Raw genomic sequence first — 23344 nt, 5'->3', positions numbered from 1 at the left:
CCTTCACAGCGGTTTTCTCGGGAGCCCAAAGATGACAACATTCCGTGCCTCTCCACTCACATCCATACGTTCCCCTTCTCACCAAGTGGGACTCAAATCCACCTCGAGGTCAGAGCCATGGCACAGCCCTGCCCGGCTGGCACTCCAGCAGTGCCCAGATGAAGTATGTTGGGTGGGGCAAGGAAACACGCCTCCCGAGTCTGGTCTCCCATCCACCTCTGCCACATACAAGCTGTGACCCCCCCAGGCAAGGCCCAGACCCTCTTTCACTATAGAAAGGGACAGCTCAGTACTGTGGTAAGGCTTAAAGGGCCCACGTGTGAAAAAGTGCCTGTTCCGGGGCTGACACCTGGTGGGTACCCGCCAGTGAGAGCACCCTTTCTTCTAGGCTCCAAGGGGACTGTTTTCATGTCCCTGGCAGTGCTCATCACCCTCAGTGTGCCCTCATCTTCTCTCATCAAACACATTCTAAAGTCCCTAAAGGCAGGAGCCGTGGCCTTGTTCATCCCCCCGGTCTGCCACCAACAGGTGCTCAGTGAGTAAGACTGAATAAAACCTGTTAAGTTCACCCAAAGAACTTGTTAACGTTTACCTAGCACTTCCAAATAATCTGCCTTGGGTTCATTCTGGGTCCCCCAGACCTTAACAAAATTGCAAAGACATAAAATAGAGTGAAAGGAGCGAGAACATCAGGGACTTCCCCACCGTTTTCCATTCATTGGTCCCTGGCACCCAGCAGGGACAGAGGAGCAGCGTCCCCAGGGACCTGTAGGACGTGGGGTAGGTAGGCTCTCAGGGCTCTATGCAAGCAGAGACCTGGCATCCCAACCTGTGATGCACCATCTTATACCTTCTCAGCCCTTTTGGCAACAACACCATGGCAAACCAAAACAGAACCTGACTTAGAATCGCCACCTTACAATGTTGGAAGTGGGAGACAAACGCTGTTCTGGACCCAGGTCGCAGTAATGCCTCTCTCATGGAGCACCTGTGAGGATCTATGACCACAAAACTACTTTATAGACAAAGTACCAGGCAGAACGCACATATGTGCTAGAAGCCATGCACGGACACAGGCATGTAACTGAGCGGTAGATGTTTAGAGAGACCACAGCCATCATGGTCACTAAGTCCAATCCATTCATTTCCAGCTGAGGGCAGAAGGGAAGGGGTCACTTGTTCAAATGATCACCAGGAGGGGTGGCTCTGTGTGACAACAGCCTCACATCTTCCTAAAAGCTTGAGCAAGGCGAGGGGGGGGGGGACGGGGGAGGGGGACCGGGGAGGGTAGAGTCTAGTGTTCCTTTGATGGCAACATTTTGTCACGCTGGCCAGTGTTTATTCTCTCCAACATCTGTGCGTGTCTGTGATGCTGACCATCATCCACAGGCATTTCAGTGTTTCCTAAACTGACGTTGGACACAGCCCCATAAAATCTAGCGTCTTACAGTAAGTTCCTTTGGGATGCAAGGAGTTGACTGAAGACTTAAGAGATGTACCTCAGGTGTCCCTGAGAAAGGAAACAATGGACCTCTGAAAATGGTTATCCAAGGTTCTTGATTCTTAAAATCCTAAATAACGTTTAAAAACGTCTTAGCTTATTATTAGTTTGGGGAGAGATTCACTGTGGGTCACACGTCAGACAGTGGCAACCAGCTCACAAGTGCTTCCTGGATTCTGCAGTGAAGAGGGGTATGTTTAACTTGTGGAGAATCCCAGCCTGTGAGCCGTCTCCGCCTTCATTTGACAGGCTTGGAAAATTAATCTTGGAAAGGCTAGATTTGCCTGAAGGAACACTACAAGTGGTTGAGTGGGATTGTAACTCAGCTTTTCCCACTGTACAAAGGAGAGAAAAAGTCAGACCCTCCAAGATTTTCCTGCCTTATCCTATCCCTTCACGCTTTCAGATCCGGTTGGAGCAGGGGGTGAGAAATTCACCCTGGGTGATCCACAGGTCGTGGGGAAGAAAAGCCAGGACGTTTCACGGTGGCGAGCCTGTGGCCCCTGGGGGCGGCGGGCGCACTGGCCAGCTGGCCTCTAACCTCAGATGGGGCGAGTGTCTGGAAGAGAACCCGGAGAGGAGGGTGGGGGCGGGCGCGCAGGGGGGTGAGAAAAGGTGTAGCTGCAGGAGAGAAATTAAGAGACCTCCCCGCCTCTGGGAAGCAGGACGGTCTGCTCTCACGGAGCGGCGGGGAGGCCCCTGCAAACTCCTCTCTCCTGCACTCGGTCCTTTGTTGTCCGCCTCTGCCTTTGGCTCCCGCTCATGCCCTCCGGCCCCCCGCCCCGCTGAAGTCACCCCAACTGCACTCATAATATTTTGCTTTGCGCCGGGTCTGTTTTCTGCCACCAACTTCCAACAGTCTCCATGGCAACGCACTGGGGAGGGGGAGGGCGCGGCTATGGAAATCCCAGGGCCCAGCGGCGGGGCGGCCCGGCAAACTTTTCCGGGTCTCCGAGTCCCGCAGGCCGGGTAGGAGAGCGCAGCCGCGTGGAGTCGCGTGCGGGGCTCCCTGGCTCGGCCTGCGCGCTCTGTCGCGCTGGTGAAGGCTGCAGCCACGGGGCCTGGGGACCCTGGGACCAAGCGACTCTCATTTGACCCTGCTGCCAAACCCAGACGCAGGCCCTTGGCAGGTGGCGAGGGTGGGGGCGCGCATTCCCCCCATCGCCGGCCACACACACACGTGAAGGGAGAGACTGACTAATTTGGGCGCGGGAGCAAAGCCGAGACCCTGGCCCCTTAACCCCCACCCCCACCCCCGCCTCCACCGGCCCACAGGCCTGGTCTCCAGGGCGGAGAAGGCGGCTCCCTGTCTAGGGCCGAGCTGGGAGAGCATGGAAGAGGCAAGAACCGCGTCCTTACCGGGCTCCGACTGCCCCGTGGGCCTCGCGCACAGCCACTGGTGTCCTCACCTGAGGGCCCACGGAGCCAGGTGGGGCCTGGTGCTGAGCCGGCACCTGTGAAGCAGCGTGCCTTCCCGCCGGGGGTACGTTAGAGGTTAGAGGTCAAATCCCGCTCCAGGGGTACGTTAGCCGCCCCAGCTCTGGACTCTGGAGATGGGGTCCGAGGTGGGTAGAGGCAGAAGGTCCCGGTGCCGGCTCAGCAGTGGTCCTCTCTACGGCGCCATCCCGTTTAACGAGGAACAACCCTTCTGTTGCGTAGGCGACCGACCTGGCCCCGGCCCTGTTCGCACAAGTTCTGCGTGACTTACAATTCTACCTACTTTCCCCCTTCGTTCTCGAATTTTCGGATACCTTCAGGAACTGAGCAACGCTCGCCTGGGCAGGGCAGCCTGGACTGGACCCCCAGGCCAGAAACACGGGCGGCCCGGGTGGGCAGGGTGGGCCACGCGGGGCCATGCGCCGGCGTCAGTGCCGCGGAGGCTGCGGCGCGGCCGGGGGAAACGTGCGCCGCCCCAGCTGCAAGGGGCGCACGGGCCGCACGGCGCGCCGACGGCCCCACGCACGCACGCACGCGCCCGAGGCCTGCGCCCGAGGCCCGGTTCGGCCGCGAGGCAGGCGGCCCGGGGGAGGGTCTCTGCTTGCCGCGCTCTGCAGCGAGCGAGCTGCAGGCCCCGGAGGCGCGCGCCGGCTGTCGGGCCTCCCCCGACGGGGCCATTGTCTTAGCCCCCACTTGTTGAGTATTTTGGAAAAACTTGAGGAATATATTACCGGCTCGGTGCGCGGAACAAAGGGGCGCGTTTCCTGAGGTCACGCTGAAGTGGCCCCATGGCCACCACCAGAGCCCGGCCCCTGCAAAATTGTCCTCCCGGCCCGAGGCACTTGGCGGGGATTTTCCTTTTAAGAACAGAGGACGGAGGCCCGGCTCGCCGGCCTCTCTGATCCTGGACGCTCCCGACTTGGCCCCAGCACTTCTGCGAAACGGTTGTTGGAGCCCTTTCGAAATGAAATGATCATAGTGATACTCGTGGTTCTGGTAGCGCGCGATCTGCTGGGAGAGGAGCAGAACCGAACTGCTCCAGGGAGCGCCCCTCCAGCCGGCCGGGCAGCAAGGACCTTTACATAACAAGGGGGACTCACAAGAAGAGCTAATTGGATTAAGTTCTCTGGAAGGGAGGTGAAGGGAGGCTCCTGGGCGCACCGCGCCACGCCGCCCTTCCCTGGTCGTCGGTTGTGCAAGCCCGAGCGAAATGTCACCTGGGGCGCCTCGTGTCATTTCTTCCCGCTCCTGTTTACCAAACCTCTTGGCTTGGAGTTTAGGAAGGCTGTCTGGACGTCTCCGTTGTTCGAAAGGGAGAGGAGAGTGGATGGGGGAAAGATTTCAGTTTCCCCATTTGGGATGTTTGCAGTTGAGGTAAAGTGACCAGGTGTCCCACGACCATCAGCTGCGGGGAAGACAGAAATCAGAACGTTTCCATCGCCCCAAGAACGCAGGGAACCGCTCCAGGCATGTGGAAGGGGCGACTCACACTCCCGCTGGGCCATGGCGGGTGTGGGTGCCGGGAGACGCCAAGTCCCTCCGTGGGCCCCTTGCAAATACAGTCCTTGGCCGCAAACTGTGCAGACATGAGTTTAATTCAAGGATCTTCACCTCCAAAGTTGGGGTGCTCAGAAGGTGCGCAGAGGAGAAAGCACTGGACGTGACAATGTGGAGGGAGGACCTCTTTTCCTCTCTGGGCACCTTCTTTGCCGCCAGCGGAGAGAAACCCAGCAGGGCCCGCTTCTGCCAGCAGCCGGTGCACGCAGCAGGAGACGCCTCTCCTTGCCTTCGTTTGTCATCGCATCTAGTAAGCAGGACTGCGGAGCTCAGCCTGTCCCCACTCCCAGGGGGTCCACACCCACTCGGGGGAGCGCTATGGAAGAGGAACTTGGCTCTTGGGAATCAGAGATAGACAACCACCCTGGAAAACCGAAGATCGCCCTGGCGCGGCCAAAGTGAGTGGGTGTCCTGGCCACCAGGGCCTCGGCAGGAGCCAGGGGGTAGAGGTGGGGCGCTGGAAATCTGTCTCCAGGGACCAACCAAAGAAAGACCACCTTGGGGCGATGCCCGGATGACCCCTACACCTCCCCACACCCACTGGGCTGGAGGTGGGAAAGCATCCGTGTGGTGTTTATTTGCCAGGGAAGGGTCGCGCTTGTGTTAGGGGGCGGCAGACACTGGAAGGCACTTGTTGCGCCGCGCATCCTCCCAAGTCTGGCGTCAAGCTGCTACCTCCGCCCAGGCTGCCCTCACTGCCCGGTTCCTGCTCCTTCCCAATCCCATCTCCCCAAGAAATCCCGAAGCTGCCGCGGAGTCCGGATAGGAGTAGACTGCGGCCAGGGAAGGAGGTGAACCTCTTCCACCTGGAAGGGACGTAGGGAGCATAATTCAGGTTTAGAAGTTCGGCGGCTCTTTAAAGGTGCTAGAAATGGGAGGTGGCGAAGGCTCTGCTGGAGAAAGAACGGAAGCGCCCGGCTTTTTTTTTTGTTGTTGTTGGAAGAGATTCCTTGGCTTCCTCAGTTTTTACAGACCGCCGCGACCCCAAAACTAACAGTCCACAGCCAACAGCCGCCAAAGTGCTTAGCTGTAGGCAGACCCTGCCGCCAGGCCTCGCAGGCTGCGCTGTGTCCTGCCCTCCTTCCGGCAGAGTCACAACCGCTGCGCATCGTTGGGTGCCCCTTCCCCGCAGGGAGGCTACAGCCGGCCTCGGACGGCCTGGAGCTCCCACCTCCCAACCGGGCGCGATTCCCCAGGACCACCGGGTTCGCCGTCGCCACTCCCTCCAGCGGCCGGTCTCCACCAGCTGGAGCCTTGGTCCCCACCTCCCAGGCGCTGTGCGAAGCCGTAGCCCTACTCCGCCTCTGGGGCGTTCCGCTCGGCCTGCTGGCCCTCGCCACCAGCCCCAGAGCGCACCGCTATTCCGGAGCTCCCACCTGGGGGAGGAACCGCGCCCGGAAGGGGCAGTCCGCTCGCAAAGTTTCTGCAAGTGGCACCTCGAGCTCGCCACGAGCCAGCGAATCTTTACGTAACTTTGTGTCCCGAGCAAGCGAAAGCGCGCTCCTCAGCGCGTGCGCGCGTGCATACACACTCACACATTTGCACACCCACTTCCACGCATCCACTTGCACACATCGTGCCGGATTGAAAACTTCTACACGCTTTCCGTTATCTCCTGGGGTTCCACTGTCAAGTTGACCTTTCTGAACTTTTTGCAACTCTTTCTGAAGTTTCCCCTCTCCCTCTCTTTCCCTCCCAATGTCTCCCCCCAACCCCCACCAGTAGAACTAACCTGTGGAATCCATGTCGGGTTCCTCCAGTAACCCACAATGCATGCTCTTCCCATGGACAGCACAGGCGCCCCCCAAAAGTCCTGATGTTTGGGGATCCCCTGTGCTAGAGCCGCCCAGGGAGGGAGTGAGAAGGGGAGAAGGAGCGAGAGAACGCAGAGAGTGCAAGGGCAACAGGATAAAGGGGAGAAGGAAAAGAAAAAAAAGAGAAAGGAGAAAGAAGAGGGGAGAGAGAGAGAGAGAGAGAGAGAGAGAGAGAGAACGGAGAGAGCTCAGAGAAGGGGGAGAGAGAAAGCCAGCGAGCGAGGAGACACGCAGAAATCCAGCCGGGCAAAGCCAAACCCGTCAAAATGTTTGCGGATGTTTCATGGGAAAAAGCATCATTTTATAGGAGCCCCGATGGGAGCAATGTCATTGATAGGCCAGCCGGCCTGATGAATGGCCGCTCGTCAGATGGGGCCGTGGCGAGGCGCACTGTGAAGCCCATTGTGGGCCTGTTTTGAATAAGAAAAGCCGCCTCCGAAAAGGGGGGCTCAGAGCGACGCAATCCCAGCCCTGCGACTTCCCCCTTCTATTATAGCATTAGCAACGTTTTTCTTCTTTAAAGTTCCAGAGGCCTTCTCCAGCCTTCGCCCGGCACTCATTATAGGCGAAATCAAAATTGGCTTAGATGTGGCCCCCTCTCCCCTTCCCACCCTCCCCGGACCCGGCCAGGCGAGGCGCAGGCGTGGGGGTGGCGGCGGCAGGGGACTCTGGGGAGTCGCCTACGTGGCCACGAGTGGACCCCGCTCCTTTCCGTCTCCTCTTGTGTCCCCCAGTTTGATCCCGGGTTGGATTTAAGTGGGGGTCCTGGGAATGCGGGAGGAGGGATGTCTTGACTCTTCCACGCGGATTCGCGGACACGCGTGGAGTACAGAGAGCTGAGGGGGGTACAGAGGGAGGAGAACTACAGCCCTAAGACCCCATCCCCCAACCTGGGTGGTGAGAAGACCGCTTAGCAGAGAGGGTGCAAGGAGCTGACTCCTCTCCTCCAGAACTTTGTCTTCCTCTAGGTCTGTCTTCTTCACTCTGTCTTATCCCCCCCCACCCCCCTCCCTCTCGCTCTCTCTCTCTCTCTCTCTCCTTCCCTCGTCCTCTGTGTCCCTCTATTTCGCCTGTTTTGGCTGCCTTTCTGTCCAGCCCCTGCCCCCACGTCTCTTTGTCTCTCCCTAGGACTCTGTCCCTCTCTGTCTCTATCCCCCTTGGTCACTCTGACACCCCCTCCCCGCCTCTTCCCGTAACTCTGTCTGTCAGTCTGTCTGTGTCTCAGCCCCTCCCTCCGGCCTCCCGCCCTCCCCCCGCCTCTCCCCCCCCCCGCCCCCAAACCTCCCGCCAGCAGCGAAGTTTGTGAGAAGCCCAGGCGGCCAAGTGGGGACACGCTTTTCCCAGGGACCCCCTCCTCGGCCGAGTTTAGAGTGCAGAAAGAGGGGGCGAGGGGCTGGGGGCTGGAAGTGGAAGTGGGGAAGGGGCGGGCTGCGCCTCTGCGGGCCTGATAAAGTGGCCGTTCGCGGGCCGGCCGCGCTGTGATTAGAATATGAATGGGGCTCGGCGGGCGGAAGAGAAAGGCGGATTACCCGGGTGCTTTGACCATGGACAGAGGCAGCGCAGGCCAGCGCGGAAGGGGCGGGGCGGACGGCAGGTCCCTAAGGCCGGACGAGGCGGGTCTCTAACCCGGGCCCCTAGCTGGGCGCGGCTCCCCGCAGGCCCTGCGAAGCCCCCCAATGTGCCTTCCCCCAGCAGGGCTAAGTGGGACAAGGAGGGGGGGGAGAGCCGGGGGCCAGCACGTGCCAAGTTAAGGTCAGGGTATTGGAGGGGGGGAAGGAGGCGGCGGGGCGGAATGCGGGCTGGACAGAGCCTGGCGTGGCGTGTTTCAGAGCGCTGGGTTCGAATCCAGGCAGACTCCGTAAATTCCTTCATCTTTCCGAGCCTCAACGTCCTTGTCTGTAAACTGTCAGATTTGGCTAAGATGTCACCTCCCAAAGTTTGGGGGAAGATCAAACGAGGCGGTGTATGTAAAAGGAAGGAGCTCAGTATTTGCTGTTCCTTCTGCTTGCAACTCTCTCCACCATCTGCCCCTCCCGGCACGTCCCCGCGTGGCCGGCTCCTTCCCACCGCCCGGGCCCAGCTCAGTGTCGCCTCCTCCGAGTGCCTCTGCCTGGCCGCTCTGGGAGGGTCTCCTCTTGCTCCGGCCGCTGCCGGGTTCATCGCCCGAGTTTCTGCCGGGACAGGCGCCTTGTTTCCGGCTGCGATGGTTGGTGAAGAGAATGGGGTCCATGAAAACCTTTGGCCACCGAAGGCGCCGGTGCCCACAGCCGCATGTTGTCGTGGTGTTGGTGTGCGTGACGGCAAAGACCGCGGGATTTGGAGTCGGATTGAGCGGCTGGGTCTACCGCTCGCAGCCTCAGTTTCTCTTTCGGAGAAATAGGGCGAATGATCCGGATGCAGGGGCGGATCTTGATCAGGTGCATTTCAGAGTCGGCTGGGAGCAGGTCCTCAGTCTTGAGATCACCCTGAGTGCTTGGGTCCCGGGGGAAGTATCTTTGAGGAATGCTGGGGGGGAGGGGGGCGGGTAGACTCGAGAGAGCGGGTGACACTATGATTACAGTTGTTATTATTATTTTAATTATTATTTGCGTTAAATGGAGGTGGGGTGGGCTGGGCTCCCGCGCGGAAGGAATGAAGATAAAGTGGGCCGCACAGGGTGGGGTGCTGCCCTGCACGGCTCCGGACGCAGGCTGGGCTGGGTGCACCCGGCCCCTGCCCAGAGCTATCTAACCCGGGAGGGCAGCAGTTCTCAGCCACCACTGTGCCTCAGCACCAGGGAGCTTAAAGAGATGAAAATAAGCACTTATTCATTCATTCCTTAGCAATTTTTTCTTGCACACCTACTATATGCCCCGCACTATTCTAGGAGCTGGGGATGCAGCCATGAACAAAATGGACTAAAATAAAAAAAACTTTTGGCCCTTCTGGAGCTTAAATTGGGGTGAAGGGAGGTAGCTAATATATAAAATACATAATTAGGTTATATAGTTTGTCCAGTGATGAGTGTTGTGTAGGGGGTGGGACAAGGGAGGGCTTCTCTAACATTTAAGAAGGAAACATTTAAGCTTTAAAATAGTGTTATCTAGGGGCTGGTGACAGGGTGTGAAAATCCACTGGCTGTGTGCACCATGATTTTATGCATTTTTCTGAATGTATTCCAAACTTCAATAAAATGTTTGTTTCTATTTCATGCTAATTTTACAATAGTAATAGCTACCATTTACCCTTTGTGTGTTGGCTAATTGTACTTCCACTGTGATAGGCATTCCCATGTATTATCTCATTTAGTCCAAACAATACAACTAACATATACCTATTATTGTTAGCCCCAATTTTAGAGAGGAGGGCAACTGGGTTTCAGAGTGGACAAAACAATGAACAATACAGTTCTTATCCCCCAGAAGCTTGAAGTCTAAAACGAATGTAGCACAGGCATGTGGGAGGGAATGTGTGTGCGCTGTGGGAAGCAAGGGGAGGGAGGCAGGAAACTGAGTCCAGGAGGCTGGTGTCAAGATAGGCCTCCTGGAGGAAGTGATGACTAAGCCAGGCAAGGGGGTGGAGGGTGTTACAGAGGCCAGGGCAAAGAGGAGAGCACATGTGGTGTGTTTGGGTGCTGGAGCTCGGGGTGGTTGCATATGGAAGGGGAGGAAAAAGCAATGGGTGATTTCTTTGGGAGGTAGGCAAGGATCAGATCAGGAGGGTCATGCTAAGACATTTATCCTGGAAGGGTTTTGATCGTATAGGACTAGATTTGGGTTTTGGAAATACCAGTGTGGTCATAATGCAATCTCAGGATGGGGGCTGGTTACTAAAGGCAAAGGTCATTGGGAGAGGGGGCGAGAGAGAGAATGATGGTATGAATACAGACATGGCAGCGGGGGTGTCAGGAGATGCTGAGGAGGCTGCATCCACCAGCCTTGGTGTTGATTGGATGTACCCAATGAGGGGCAAGAAGGGGTGATGCCCAGGTTTCTGACTTGGGCTATTGATCCATTCACAGAGATGATCCAAATGGGGTGGGTGGCAGGAGGAGGGAAGATTTGGCAGCAGGGAGAGGTGATTTGAAGTGCTTAAGGCTTCCCAGTAGTGATGACAGGCAGGTAGGCCCACGAAAGCATGGAGGTGGATATGCAGACCTAGGTGGCTACCGGAGGCCTGGAATGGATGAATGAGCAGCACAGAAGGGGCAGGTGCAGGATGGATCCCTCTCAGATCACCTGGCAGGGGCGGCCTCCACTACTGCAGTCTCCACAGTGCCCTGTACTTCCCAATCCTAACACTCAACTTTATTGTAGTTATTTACCTGTCTGATGTTTTCTTTTCCCTGTGGAACTTATCACCATCTAAAATTGTCTTTCTTTGTTTCCTTGTTCATTGTATGCTCTCCAACCTCAGGAGGACTGGTACCTGTCCTTCCTGCTCACTGCTGTCTCTGCACTGCATTTGCTGGCTGCTATCAACGGCCCCTTCACGGGCCTGACTGGTAGCAGGTGACAGGCTCACAAGACCCACAGGAAGATGGATTTCTTTGTGCACTGAAGTCGCTGGACATGACTTTTACACCTAGCATAGTACTGAAGGGTTCTTGGTTACTCTAAGTAAAAATCAGATAGAGCCCTGTTCAACTGATTCTAAAAACAAAATTGCAAGGTCAATAAATCCTCTTTAAATATCTCTAAAACATGTGCACATTTCTATTTTAGACTTGTATCATATGTGGGTCTAAGTGTCTTGGAAGAATTTTCCTCCTTTCTTATTGGATAACTGATTTACCTGTGAATTCCTTAACCAATAACAGCAAAAGGCACAAAGTAGGTGATTTTGCCCCAACAGGAGACATTTAGAAAGTTCTGCAGACATTTTGGGTTGCCACAATCTGGGTGGTGTGGGGTAACACTATGAGAGTATTGCTACCGGCTTCTAGTGGATAGAGGCCAGGGATGCTCCTCAAAACCCTACATTGTACAGGGCATCCTCTCACAACAGTAATTTATCTGTCAAAATGCCAACAGAACCAAGATTGAGGCCACCAATCTTACAAGTACTAGATGCTGGGGCTGATGTCAGGGGCAAAAGCCATAGGCCTAGGCGTAGCCAGTCTTTCCTGATAAGTTTGACATAGGGTTGCAGAGAGAACACACCTTGGGATGTTAGTTTAGACTTCCATCCTGGGCCTGCTCTTTTTCAAGAGTTGTCATGAACAGGAGTCACCACAAAGCAGGATGAGGCACGCAAGAAAGGCCAAGGGGCTGGTTGGTCCTCTCGCACCCATTGGTAACTAGTTCTTAACCACCAGACTTGGCTAGAGTGTCCACTCTGTTATGTCAGCAGTACTGACAGTACAGGGCTGGCTGCATTTTTTCCTGCTTCACTGTGGCATCAGGATGGGCAAAGTCTGCCCAGGACAATGTTAAAGAGCAAAAGGAATATCTCAAAGTCTCTGCCATTCAACTGCCCCGTCTTCATCCATGGGGTTTAGCCATGTTCTGTTCAGGGCTTCCACTTGTCTCCCTCATGCCAGGACCTACACACCTCCTATTATACCAGAGATTTTTTTTTTTTATCCTCACTCAAGAATTTTTTTCCATTGATTTTCAGAGAGAGTGGATGGGAGAGACAGAGAGAAACACTGATATGAGAGAGAGACATCCATTGGTTGCCTCCTGCATGCCCCCGACCAGGGCTGGGAGCCTGCAACAGAGGTACGTGTCCTTGACTGGAATTGAACCCGGGACCCTCTGTCTGAAGGCTGACGCTCTATCCACTGAGCCAAACCGGCTGGGGCTATATCAGAGATTTTTTATGAGTTTATTCTAGTTTCACACAACTTCCTTCTGATTTTTGTGGCATTTACGAGGTAGAATTTGGAGGAAGGAATTAGCAAGGCTAAGCTGATCCTTCATCTTGGCAGGAACTAGACTTCCCAAATGGCTTGGATTTTAAAACTATATACTAGTATACATGTTTCTTTGATAAAACAAAAACTAATTTAAAAACAGAACAAGTAAACTGAAGAAACTGAGGGGCTGTGCAAAAGTTACCATTTGAGTGGTCCCTGAGAATGAGTCAGTAAAGTTAGAATTAGGTTCAACTTGAATAAGAGACCCAAAATAACAGTGGCTTATTCAAGATAGAAGTTTATCTCTTTTATGTATATATGAAGTAAAGATACTTCAAGTTATTTTTCTCTTGTGTGACTTGTATTCCTAAAATAATCTCATAGTTTAGATGTTTGCTTCCACTCCATTTATCATGTATATATTGCAGACAACAGGAAGGAGAAAAGGGGGTGTGGGGGGGTAGAAGAGGCAAAGAGCATATGATAACTATATTTTAAGGAACATGTTTTTTTTTTCTACTGTAGCATAGTAAATCAGCCTAAAACTTAATGGCATAACACAACAGTAATTTATTATATGTCATGATTCTGTGAGTAGACTGCGTAGTTCTTTGGCTTTACATGGTATTGGCCTGCATTCTGGGACAGATGATAGATCTAAAATGACCTCAACCACATGGTTGGCAAACTGGCATGGGCTGTTAGCTCAGAGTTCAGTTGGGGTCATTGCCTGAAGCCTCACTTCTCCTTCATGAGGGTTTCTCCTCACAGGTGCTTGGGCTCCCTCACAGCATGGAAGCTGTGTTCATAAAGGCCCATTCCAGGCTTGAGTATCCCAAGAATAAAATAAAAGCTCTGGTCCTCTTAAGACCTGAGCTTGAAAGTCCCTGAATGTACTTCCTGCTGCATTCTATTGGTCAAAGGAGTCACAGGGCCAGCCCAGGACAGGAGTGGTGGTGGACATAGTCCACTTCTTGATGTGAAGAGTGGCATGCACGTTGAGGGGAGGGAATAATTGTTGGGAGAAGTCTTTGAGGGCTAGCAACCACAGAAATTTCCTGGAAATGGTCATAGGATACCTCTGTGTACTTCCCATTATTCAAAACTAGGACAGATGACAGCTACAAGAAAGCCTGGGAAATAAAGTTTGTAAACTGAGCATCCATGTACCTGAATAAAAACTGAGGGTCCAACCTCTATGGAAGAATGAGGAATCTCTAACACAGAGCTGAAATGAGACACCACAACATGAATGGCCTGAAGTGGTTATTAGGAACCAGGATGCAAGATCAAGGGGTGGAAGACCAGGGAGTCCAGAAAAAAGAATGGCAAGTGTAGTGAAGACAAAACAGTTCATTTCAATAATGTGGTTTAGCAGATCTGGTGATAAAATATACTTTTAGACATTATATTTTATTCATCAGTTTGTCCATTGGCTGTCAGATACTTATCTATTCCCCACTATAGACCATTCTAGACCAAGTGCTAAAATATAACAAGAATAAGACATCGATAGATGCAAGGTAAAGGCAAAATAATGCACAAGGCTATCATGCCTCTTCCTCTATCACTTTCTAATTTAGGGGACCCTTCCCTACTGTTACATAAGGATAGAAGCAATAAAAGGCAGCTTAGCTATGCTAACAACAAGAACCTTTATTCAGAAGAGTGGCAAATATTTTTATATTTGGTAGAGTTTTTCTAAATCCTCATCTTAAATTCCACATTCCAAAAATAGCCATTCCAGGGTTTCTTTTTTTTTTAAACTAAGTTAAGCCCCAATTGTAGACATCTGTAGGTTTTGCCTGTTCAGCATCTATCTATCACATTCATTCTATTAGAAACAGCACCATTTTTCTTTGATACCATCTACTTCAGCCTACGTGGTTGGAGTCTATGGAATTGACCCAATTCCCATTCCAGGAGGTGGGCATGTGGCCCACACATAGTCTGGGCTTTTGATAGAATTCTTGCAAATGAGAGTTTAAACAGGAAGGGCGAAATGCTGGATATGTGGCGGCCATTGAAGAGAGCCTGCTTGCCTGGGTCCTGCACAGATGAAGCACAGCCAAGAAATGAAGGGAGAAAGTCCAAATGATGCCTTCCGAGTAGGTCCAACCATGCCTGAAGTTCAATCTCCTCGCGAACTTTTCAGTTATGAGAGCCAGTAAATTCACTTTTTTTTATTAAGGCAGTTTGAGTTTGGTTTCTGCTACTTGCAACCAAAAGGCTCCAGATAAATAATTTCTTATGTTGTCGACTTTCATCATTTCCTGTTCTTTTCCTTCGGGACACTTGGTCAATGTCTTCCAATTAGTACTATTTCAGTGTTGATCTCCCTCATCGGTCTCTCTCCCATGATCCTGTCTGTCCTCATAGAGTAGAATGGTGAATAGGAGTACCCATACTATTTACGTGGTGTCTTCCTGCTTGCCCCCCTTTTCCTGAATACAGGGTTGAATTCTTTGAGTCACATATTGGTGTGTGTTGCCTCCATTGTACCACTCTGCTCTCTGGCAATGGTAGATGACCGGTGATGCCGCCTCTGAACACTCCATCAGAGTAAAACCATCTCAGTCCCACTCTGTCTGTCTTATATTAAATGTTCAATAAATATGTGTAATACTAATGATAATTAAAATAAATAATATAAAAACCTATTTAAATTATTATTATTCTTTCTTTTTCATCTCATGTATGTTGGAGCTCATGAGATATTTTATGTATATGGAGCTGCCTTGGTCTTTAAAATTTTTTAAATAATATTTCTTCATATGGATGTTCTGCAGTTTAATAGTTCCATATTTTTGGTATTAGATTGTTTCTAATCTTTTCTTTCTAGTACAAACAATGCTACAGTGAATTTCTTTGTATATTCATTTTGCTCACATGTGCAAGTATATGTGGGTTATATAACCAGATATAAAATTGAGAGGTCAAAGAGAACATGCATTTTAAAACTGGCTTATCAAGTTTCATGAACATCTTGTTAGAATTGTGACTGGAATTTCACTGAATCTATAAAAACTGGCATGTTTATGTTATTATCTTCCTATTCAAGAACATAATAGATTTCTTTATTTAGATCTTTATTGTCTCTTGATTTATATAGAAGTCAATATCTTTTACAGAAAAAAAAAAGTAAGGAGAGACTTATCCTACCAACTATTAGAATTTATAATGAAACTACAGTCACTAAGATAACATGGTATAGTAGCAGAGATAAACAATTTAAACATAGAATAGAGATCCCAGAAACAGACTTACTTATCTTACATGACAGATTAGTGGTGAAAAGAGGTACCATTCCATAAGTGGACCTTAAAAAACTGTTCATATTGAAAAATGAAATAGATCCCTACCTCACACCATACAAATAATTTTAACTTGGATACCAAACTTACACATGTCAAAAGCAAAGCTTTATAAGATTTGACAAAAACTGTAAGTGAATATTATTCTAATCTGGGGGTAGATACAAATATTTTAAACAAGACACAAAAAGTGTTAACTATGAAAGAAAATATTTACCAAGTCTTGCCTCTATAACATTAAAAACTATTCATCAAAAGACACTAACAATAAAATGAAAATGAAAGTTATAAGGTGTCTGCCTTAATATTGCTATATTAATTTTTTTTAGCATTTCCTTGGTATATATTTCTTTTTCCTTGATTTTCAATCATTATATACTAGAGGACCAGTGCACAAAATTCATGCATGTGTGTGTGTGTGTGTGTGTGTGTGTGTCCCTCAGCCCAGCCTGCACCCACTCCAATCTGGGAGCCCTCGAGGGATGTCTGACTGCCCATTTAGGCCCGATCCTGGTAGGATCGGGTCTAAACGGGCAGTTGGACATCCCTCTCACAATCCAGGACTGCTGGCTCCCAACCACTCGCCTGCCTGCCTGATTGCCCCTAACCGCTTCTGCCTGCCAGCCTGATCATCCCCCAACCACTCCCCTGCCAGCCTGATTGATGCCTAACTGCTCCCCTGCTGGTCTGATTGCCCCTAACTGCCCTCCCCTGCCAGCCTGGTTGCCCCTAACTGCCCTCCCCTGCAGGCCTGTTCCCTCCCAACTGCCCTCCCCTGCTGGCCTGATTGCCCATAACTGCCCTCCCCTGCCAGCCATCTTGTGGCAGCCATCTTGTGTGTTGGAGTGACAGTCAATTTGCATATTACTTTTATTAGATAGGATGATTTACCTTTGGATATATCATTCATAATTGGCATATAGCTGAACTTTAAAAATCCAATTTCTAGTTTCTCTTTTTTTGTTGTAATAGGTGTGTTAACCTGTGTAGTGAGTTAAATAGTGACTTCTAAAGAGACAGGTCCATTTCCTGACCCTCAGAGCCTGTGAATGTGACTTCATTTGTACAAAAGGTCATTGCAGATATAAAGGATCTTGAGATTTTTTTTAATATCCTATAATTTTTGTTTGAGTTCCTCTTTAGGAGTTATTGTTTCTCTTTGTTTTCAAGTGTTGTCATTGGTTTTTAGTTTTATTGCATTGCGGCTAGAGAATGATATATGCTGTATGATTTTGAGCAGATATTGACTATCTTCTTTGGTTGTATAGGGTTCAATGCATTAAATTTGTCATAATATTTTATGTAGGTTTTCTTACAGCTTATTTATTATTTTGTGAACATTATCTGAAATAAGGTAAGAGAGGTGAAATCTCCTACTTTTACATCTACCTCTTATTTTCTTATGTTTTTGCTTTATGAATTTGGATGGAATTGTAATTTGTGTATAATCAAATATAAATGTAAGGTCTTCATTGTGCAGTTTGCCCCTTATTATAAATTAGCAACAAATACATTTGGTGTTTTTCAATAGTCTTTTCTGTTCCAATATGTCCTTTAAAAATCTTTTTATTATGTGATTTATATTTTCTGTATTTTATTCTGTGCATGAATTTCCTGATAATTTGGAAGGTTTTTAGTTATTTTAACAGTTTGATGTTTTTAGTTATTTTAGTGGTTTAAATTTATGTGATTAGTCCTCTTTTTCTTCAAGTAGCAATTACTGACACTTCACTATGTAAAATAAAAACATTACTATGCTTCCACTTCCTCCCACCTCCCATCAGTTCTTCCCCTCTATCACCAACTTTCAGTCAATTGTACATAAAATTTTAGTTAATTATGATTTTTAGTTCTTCTAGCATTTCTCTGGCAATTTGTCTTTTCTTTCATCTATTTAGACAATTCACATCAAAGTCAATTGCAGGTATAGTTGGATTAATATCTACCATGTTTGCCATAGCCGGTTTGGCTCAGTGGATAGAATGTTGGCCTGGGAACTGAAGGGTCCCGGGTTCGATTCCGGTCAAGGGCACATGCCCAGTGGGGGGCTTGCAGGAGGCAGCTGGTCAATGATTCTCTCTCATCATTGATGTTTCTATCTCTTTCTCCCTCTTCTTTCCTCTCTGAAATCAACAAAAATATATTTAAAAATATCAACCATGTTTGTAACGTGTTCCATTCCTTGCACTTGTTCTTTGTTTCTTTGTCTCTCTTCTGCCTTCTCTGGATTTAATTGAGCATTTTGTATGGTTCCATTTTATTTTCTCTTTTAGGATATCAATGAACACTTACTTTAAAATATTTTTATGGGTTGCCTTACAGTTTCCAAAATACATTTTTAACTAATCTAAGTCCATCTTCAAATAACACTATTCCACTTCATGTGCATAGCAACTCATTGTAACAGAGTACCCTCTCACTCATCACCTTATGGCATTGCTGTCATTTATTTCCACCATGTCATGCTGCAGGAAGTTCTCAAAAATGTGACCTACTGACTGGTTGGCCCTGGTCACCTGTCCAGTAGCCCATGCGCGTAGCTAGTAAGTGGCAGAGCTGGGTTTTGAACTTCTGCCTCCTGAAGCTCTTCACTTCCCCTATAGCTGCCCTCAGCACATGAGTCACACTCCTGAGAAAAAGCTTCTAAAACCAACCACTTCATTAAGGTGATGCTCTAAAACAAGAGCGGAGTGAGCACTGGCAGCTTTTCCTTTTCGAATGACCTGTTGGACAGCCCATATTACCAGGGCTGCACAATATGGACCGACCTCTGCTCTTGGATGAACATGCTCTAAGATACGCATCTGCTCAGTTGACAAAACCTCTGACACACAGAGAGTACTTCCGTTCTCCGTGTACACACGTGAAGCAAAAGTGTATTGCATATTGAAACTGGGTTTATCTGTGAAAACCCTGACACAGGAGACAAGATGTTTTCCCCACTTGATTAATAGTTAGTTCTTGTTTGAGATAATGTGGACAGGATGAGGTGTGCTGGGCCAGTAGTGACAAAAAAGCAAGAAAAATATCCCCTACCAAGGAGTTGCCTCTAAAGGCCAACACACACACACACACACACACACACACACACAGAACAACCAGTGGTAATAACCAGCCTCTGGATCTGGACTCAGCTTTGAAGGAAATAGTGAAAATCATGGCGATGCCCCAACCTCAGACAACCACACGAAGCAGGGGACCAGGCTTTACCACGCTGAAGAATGCATGGTGGGAGGTGAAAATGCTCATGTAAACTGTCTCTTCTTTGTTAATTTTATCCTTAACTATACAAGTAGTACACAAGAATACTCTGGTTATAAAAAACCAAACAGGACAGATAAAGTTAAAGAGCCCTGACCACCATCCCTGATCCTACTTCCTGCCCAGGAGATAACTATTACATGTGGTGTTTTTTTTAAACAAGGGATGAGATAAAACATTTTTTATGGTGCTGATGATGCCAGTTAGGACCATGTCAATGATGTCAAGCGCCTTGCTCAAAGGAATCAACTCAATGAAATAGCAAGTGTTCTGTGTGGCCAGAGCCTATCACTCCGGGGCCAACATTCCATGACTGTTCCTGGTAAGAGTAGGTCAAATGCTGCAATGGAAATGAAATATTTTCCAGCGTGAAATCCTAAGACTGCATCAAGGGGTGCATTTACCACTGCATCCCAACAATCATGTACTCCCCCAGCTGTTGAGCATGACACAAGTGGAAGCTTAGAGTCTAACACAGAGCTGAAGGGAGGCTTGACCAAAAGAGAAAGTCTCCTGGGTGGACTGTTACATTGGTGGCTCCCAATCATGCCCCCTGGTGTTCACACACCTGTGTGGTCCCTGCCCACATTGACTCTGGACTTGTTTTGACCAATGGGACATCAGCAAACGATAATTAGGTTGTCCTTAATAAGTGCCTGGGATTGTCCTTTAGAAATACTCACCCCTGGAGCAGAGCAGCTTTTGTAAAGCATCTGGACCCCTGCTGGGGAGCCACAGGAAGAGGGACTGAGCAAGGCTATCAGTCTTACCAGACAATCCAGCTGAGGCGCCAGACTACAGTGAGGCCTTCCAGCCACCAGCTGAACGCACCGGAGACGCTCTTCCAGGAGCTGAACAACTGCCTAGCTAAGCCCTGCACGTGACCCCCACCCTCAGAATCATGAGAAGCAAACTGCTGTTTGAAGCTGCTAAGTACTGAGGTGGTCTGAGGCAGCCACAGGAACACTTCCCACAATGAACATTCACAGCTGTCTATTAGAACCACCGAAAACGTTAGGAATTAGGAATTTCTAATGAGTAAAAATTAATAATTGAGGAAAAAACAAGAGAAGACTAGGGTTCTCCAGTCGTTCATCATCAAGCTGCATGTGAATACTGGGTGAAAAATGGCGAATATCATTCCTGTCACAGATTTAAACAAGTGGGAGTAATTTTAAAATGTTGTTTTATTGTTTACAAAATGTGTTCAAACTCTACATATTATTTGACCTCAAACTGGTGGACTATTTGTGTGTAGTTTTTAACTGATGGATGGAACCAAAACCTGAGCAGTGTTGTCACGGAGGCCCGGCCACAAAGGGTGTGAATTTGATTGCATTTCCTAAGCATTAGGGGAGAAGGGAAAAGATGTTAAGTGATAAAAGGCAAGCTCCAGAGTAGTATGTCCTATCTGATCCCATTAATAGAGAGATCTATTTCCTTTTCATGCTACACTGCAGGGCTCTGATGAATGTAACATTGGGTGAAAAAACACACACAAGGTGAAGTATATGTAGATACGTCAGTTTTTTGTTGTTGTTCTTTTAAAAATAGATTTTATTGATTTCAGAGAGGAAGGGAGAGGGAGAGAGAGATAGAAACATCAATGATGAGAGAGAATCATTGATTAGCTGCCTCCTGCATGTGACCACACTGGGGATTGAGCCTACAACTGGGCATGTGTCCTGACTGGGAAATGAACCGTGACCTGCTGGTTTATAGGTCAATACTCAACCACTGAGAAGAAGAGGATATGTGCATATATTTACAAAACAATAACAATCCTATCTAATAAAAGAGTAATATGCAAATTAACCATCACTCCACTACACCCACAAGCCACGCCCACCAGCCAATCGGGAGCAAGTATGCAAATTAATCCAACCAAGAAGGCTGCGGCCACGGAGCGAGCAGGAGGCTTGGGTTTCTCTGGCAATGGAGGAAGCCAAGCTTTCCTCACACCCTGGCAGGCCCAGGCCTCCACTCAAGGCTACAAAGTTTCAATTATAGAAGATAAATAAATCCCAACAAAAATGGCAGCAGCCACAGAGCTGGAGAGTGCAGGAGGCTTGAGTTGCCCCCAGTGATGGAGGAAGCCAAGCTTCTGCAGCCCTGGCCTGCCTTGGCCTCTGCTCCAGGCTACGAAGTTTCAATTATAGAATATAAATAAATCCCAGATACCAGGGCCTCTGCTTGGGTCGCTGGGGGGCATGGCCGACCTGTAAACCACCACAGGCCCCTCGCCCAGGCCATCCCATGCCCCAAGGAAACACCCACCCTGATCCGGGACACCCTTCAGGGCAAACCAGCCAACCCCCACCCATGCACCAGGCCTCTATTCTATCTAATAAAAGAGTAATATGCAAATTGACCATCACTCCAACACACAAGATGGCTGGCCCTATGTGGTCAAAGATCCTGCCCCCATGTGGACACAAGATGGTCACCACAAGATGGCCAGCAGGGGAGGGCAGTTGGGGGTGATCAAGCCTGCAGGGGAGGGCAGTTAGGGGTGACCAGGCCGGCAGAGGAGGGAAGTTGGGGGAGACTGGGCCTGCAGGGAAGGGCAGTTGGGGGGGACCCAGGCCTGCAGGGGAAAGCAGTTAGGGATGACCAGGCCTGCAGGGGAGGGCAGTTAGGGGCAATCAGGCTGGCAGGGGAGCAGTTCGGCATCAATCAGGCTGTCAGGGGAGTGGTTAGGGGGTGATCAGGCTGGCAGGCAGAAGTGGTTAGGGACAATCAGGAAGGCAGGCAGGTGAGTGGTTGGGAGCCAGCAGTCCTGGATTGTGAGAGGGGGGATGTCCGACTGCCCGTTTAGGCCCGATCCCACCGGTGGGATCGGGCCTAAACGGGCAGTTGGACATCCCTCGAGGGGTCCCAGATTGGAGAGGGTGCAGGCTGGGCTGAGGGACACCCCCTCCCCATGCACGAATTTCATGCACCAGGCCTCTAGTATAAACATAAAAAAGGTAAATGGCCAACCCTAGAAGAAAGCGAATAGGATGGAGAAGACAGGAATAGAAGCTAGATTTAATATAAAAGAAAATTAAATAAGAAACAAATTCCTAAAAACCAAAATCAAGCGAAATAAATGAACCTAACTTTGTATATTGTCAGTGGGAATCACACAGAGAACAATTCTAAATTACTGCTGTACCAGTAATTTGACTATATATCCCTAGTGGGATACTCTGAATAAACAGAAAGAGCCCTAAAGCCACAAAAACTTTCTTCAGTAATTGTGTTGTTCGTGGTAATGTTGGTAGTGCTGTTCTAAGACTGTTGTGCTTATATTCTGAGACAGTGATTATGTTGGTGTTGAGAACTTGGAACTTTGGTGTGAAAATAGATGTAAGATTGATGTAATTAAGAAAACTGTGTAGCCCTGAATTGGAATTGGAACGATTAGTATGGACTCATGATTCCTTCCTTCCCGCCTTTCTTCTTTTCTTCCTTCCTCTCTCTCTCCCTCCCTCCGTCCCTCCCTCCCTCCCTCTTTTCCTTTCTTCCATCCTCTATCTTAGCTTTAATCATCAAAAAAACCTAGAAACAAACTACCCACTCAGTAGTAATGACCATTCCTACTGATTGTGGTCTTGAAACGTTTCCCACAATAAAGAAACTGGCCTCTTAGGAGAAATGGTTGAGTCCTGTCCTGGGACAGCACATGTACAATAGGAGACTGGGACATCATGGCAGACCTGAAAGCAAGCAAGTTTCAAGGACTGCTGAGGGTGTATCCAAAGGACTCAGGAGCAAACTTGAACAGCCTCTCCTGGCCGAAGACGAGACAATTTGAACCTCAGAATGATAAAACTGCTATGGATTGGGACACATGAAATATAGTTAATCCATGAGTTCATAATGATACCTCACCAAAGCTCACTGGTCCTTGTTGAAGGATGCTAGGGAACTAACTCATTATTTTGAAAACTGGTAAGTGAAGGAAAAGAATCAAGGAGACCCCTCACCTCGCTGCCTTCACCCCTTCCTCCTGATCCTTGTGCATTTCCCGAGGGCTGAGAAGACAGGTTAGCTCATCATCATCGTCCTCTCTCTCCTCCTGACCTTCAATGCTACCCCAGACTATCCTTGCATTGATTCATGTCCATTCATTCTTCAAAAGTCAGCTGTGGCTTTTGCCTCCTCTGAGAAACTTGCCCTGACTGCTCAGGAGCTCCCACTCCTGATGTCACAGGCTGTCCCCCCTCTCCTGCTGTGTGACAGAGGAACCCAGTCTCATTGGGGCATTAGCTTCTAGTCAGCATTTAAAGGGGAAACCCCATAAAGTCAGAATCACCCTTGAAGGCAACTTTAACCACTGAGCACTGGAACAGCTGGTTATGTCTTTGGTTGAGCACCTACTGGGACAGTGTCTGCAATGTAGGGTCTGTAATGCACAAATAAAAACGAAACCCACCTACAACCTTTTTAACTCTAGAGACTCTCAGGCTGTGAAAAGCATGAGGAGGCAGCAGATTACATTTCACTTCACCTCGACTTGACAATGGCGAGGTGAAAGCAGGTGTCTGCCTTGTTTAAATTCTACTCTTCCTTCTCTTTTCCAATGCTGAGCATGTATTAAATTCGTGAAAGACACACGTGCGTGGTAGCCTCTGTG

General features: G+C 49.3%; 1 protein-coding gene across 3 annotated transcripts in view; it reads right to left on the bottom strand.

Annotated features, from left to right (window-relative positions):
* Positions 1 to 7289, bottom strand: part of RFX4 (regulatory factor X4) — a 139680-nt gene extending 132391 nt beyond the window's left edge. The window contains exon 1 of one of the 3 annotated variants that reach the window (XM_080662089.1): positions 7200 to 7289. Coding sequence is in view for 2 of the 3 variants with exons in the window: in XM_080662088.1 (XP_080518214.1) it covers positions 6228 to 6270 (43 nt within the window). In the remaining variant the exon portion in view is untranslated. Of the gene's footprint in view, positions 1 to 6227; positions 6686 to 7199 lie in introns of those variants that run through there. The other 2 variants (XM_080662088.1, XM_080662087.1) reach the window with 2 other exon arrangements.
* Positions 7290 to 23344: the final 16055 nt, after the last annotated feature.

This window comes from Plecotus auritus (assembly GCF_963455305.1).
Source record: "Plecotus auritus genome assembly, chromosome: 3".
In the NCBI taxonomy this organism is placed as follows: domain Eukaryota; kingdom Metazoa; phylum Chordata; class Mammalia; order Chiroptera; family Vespertilionidae; genus Plecotus; species Plecotus auritus.
The sequence above is the reverse complement of the archived record's forward strand: the minus strand, read 5'-3'. Positions and strand labels throughout refer to the sequence as shown.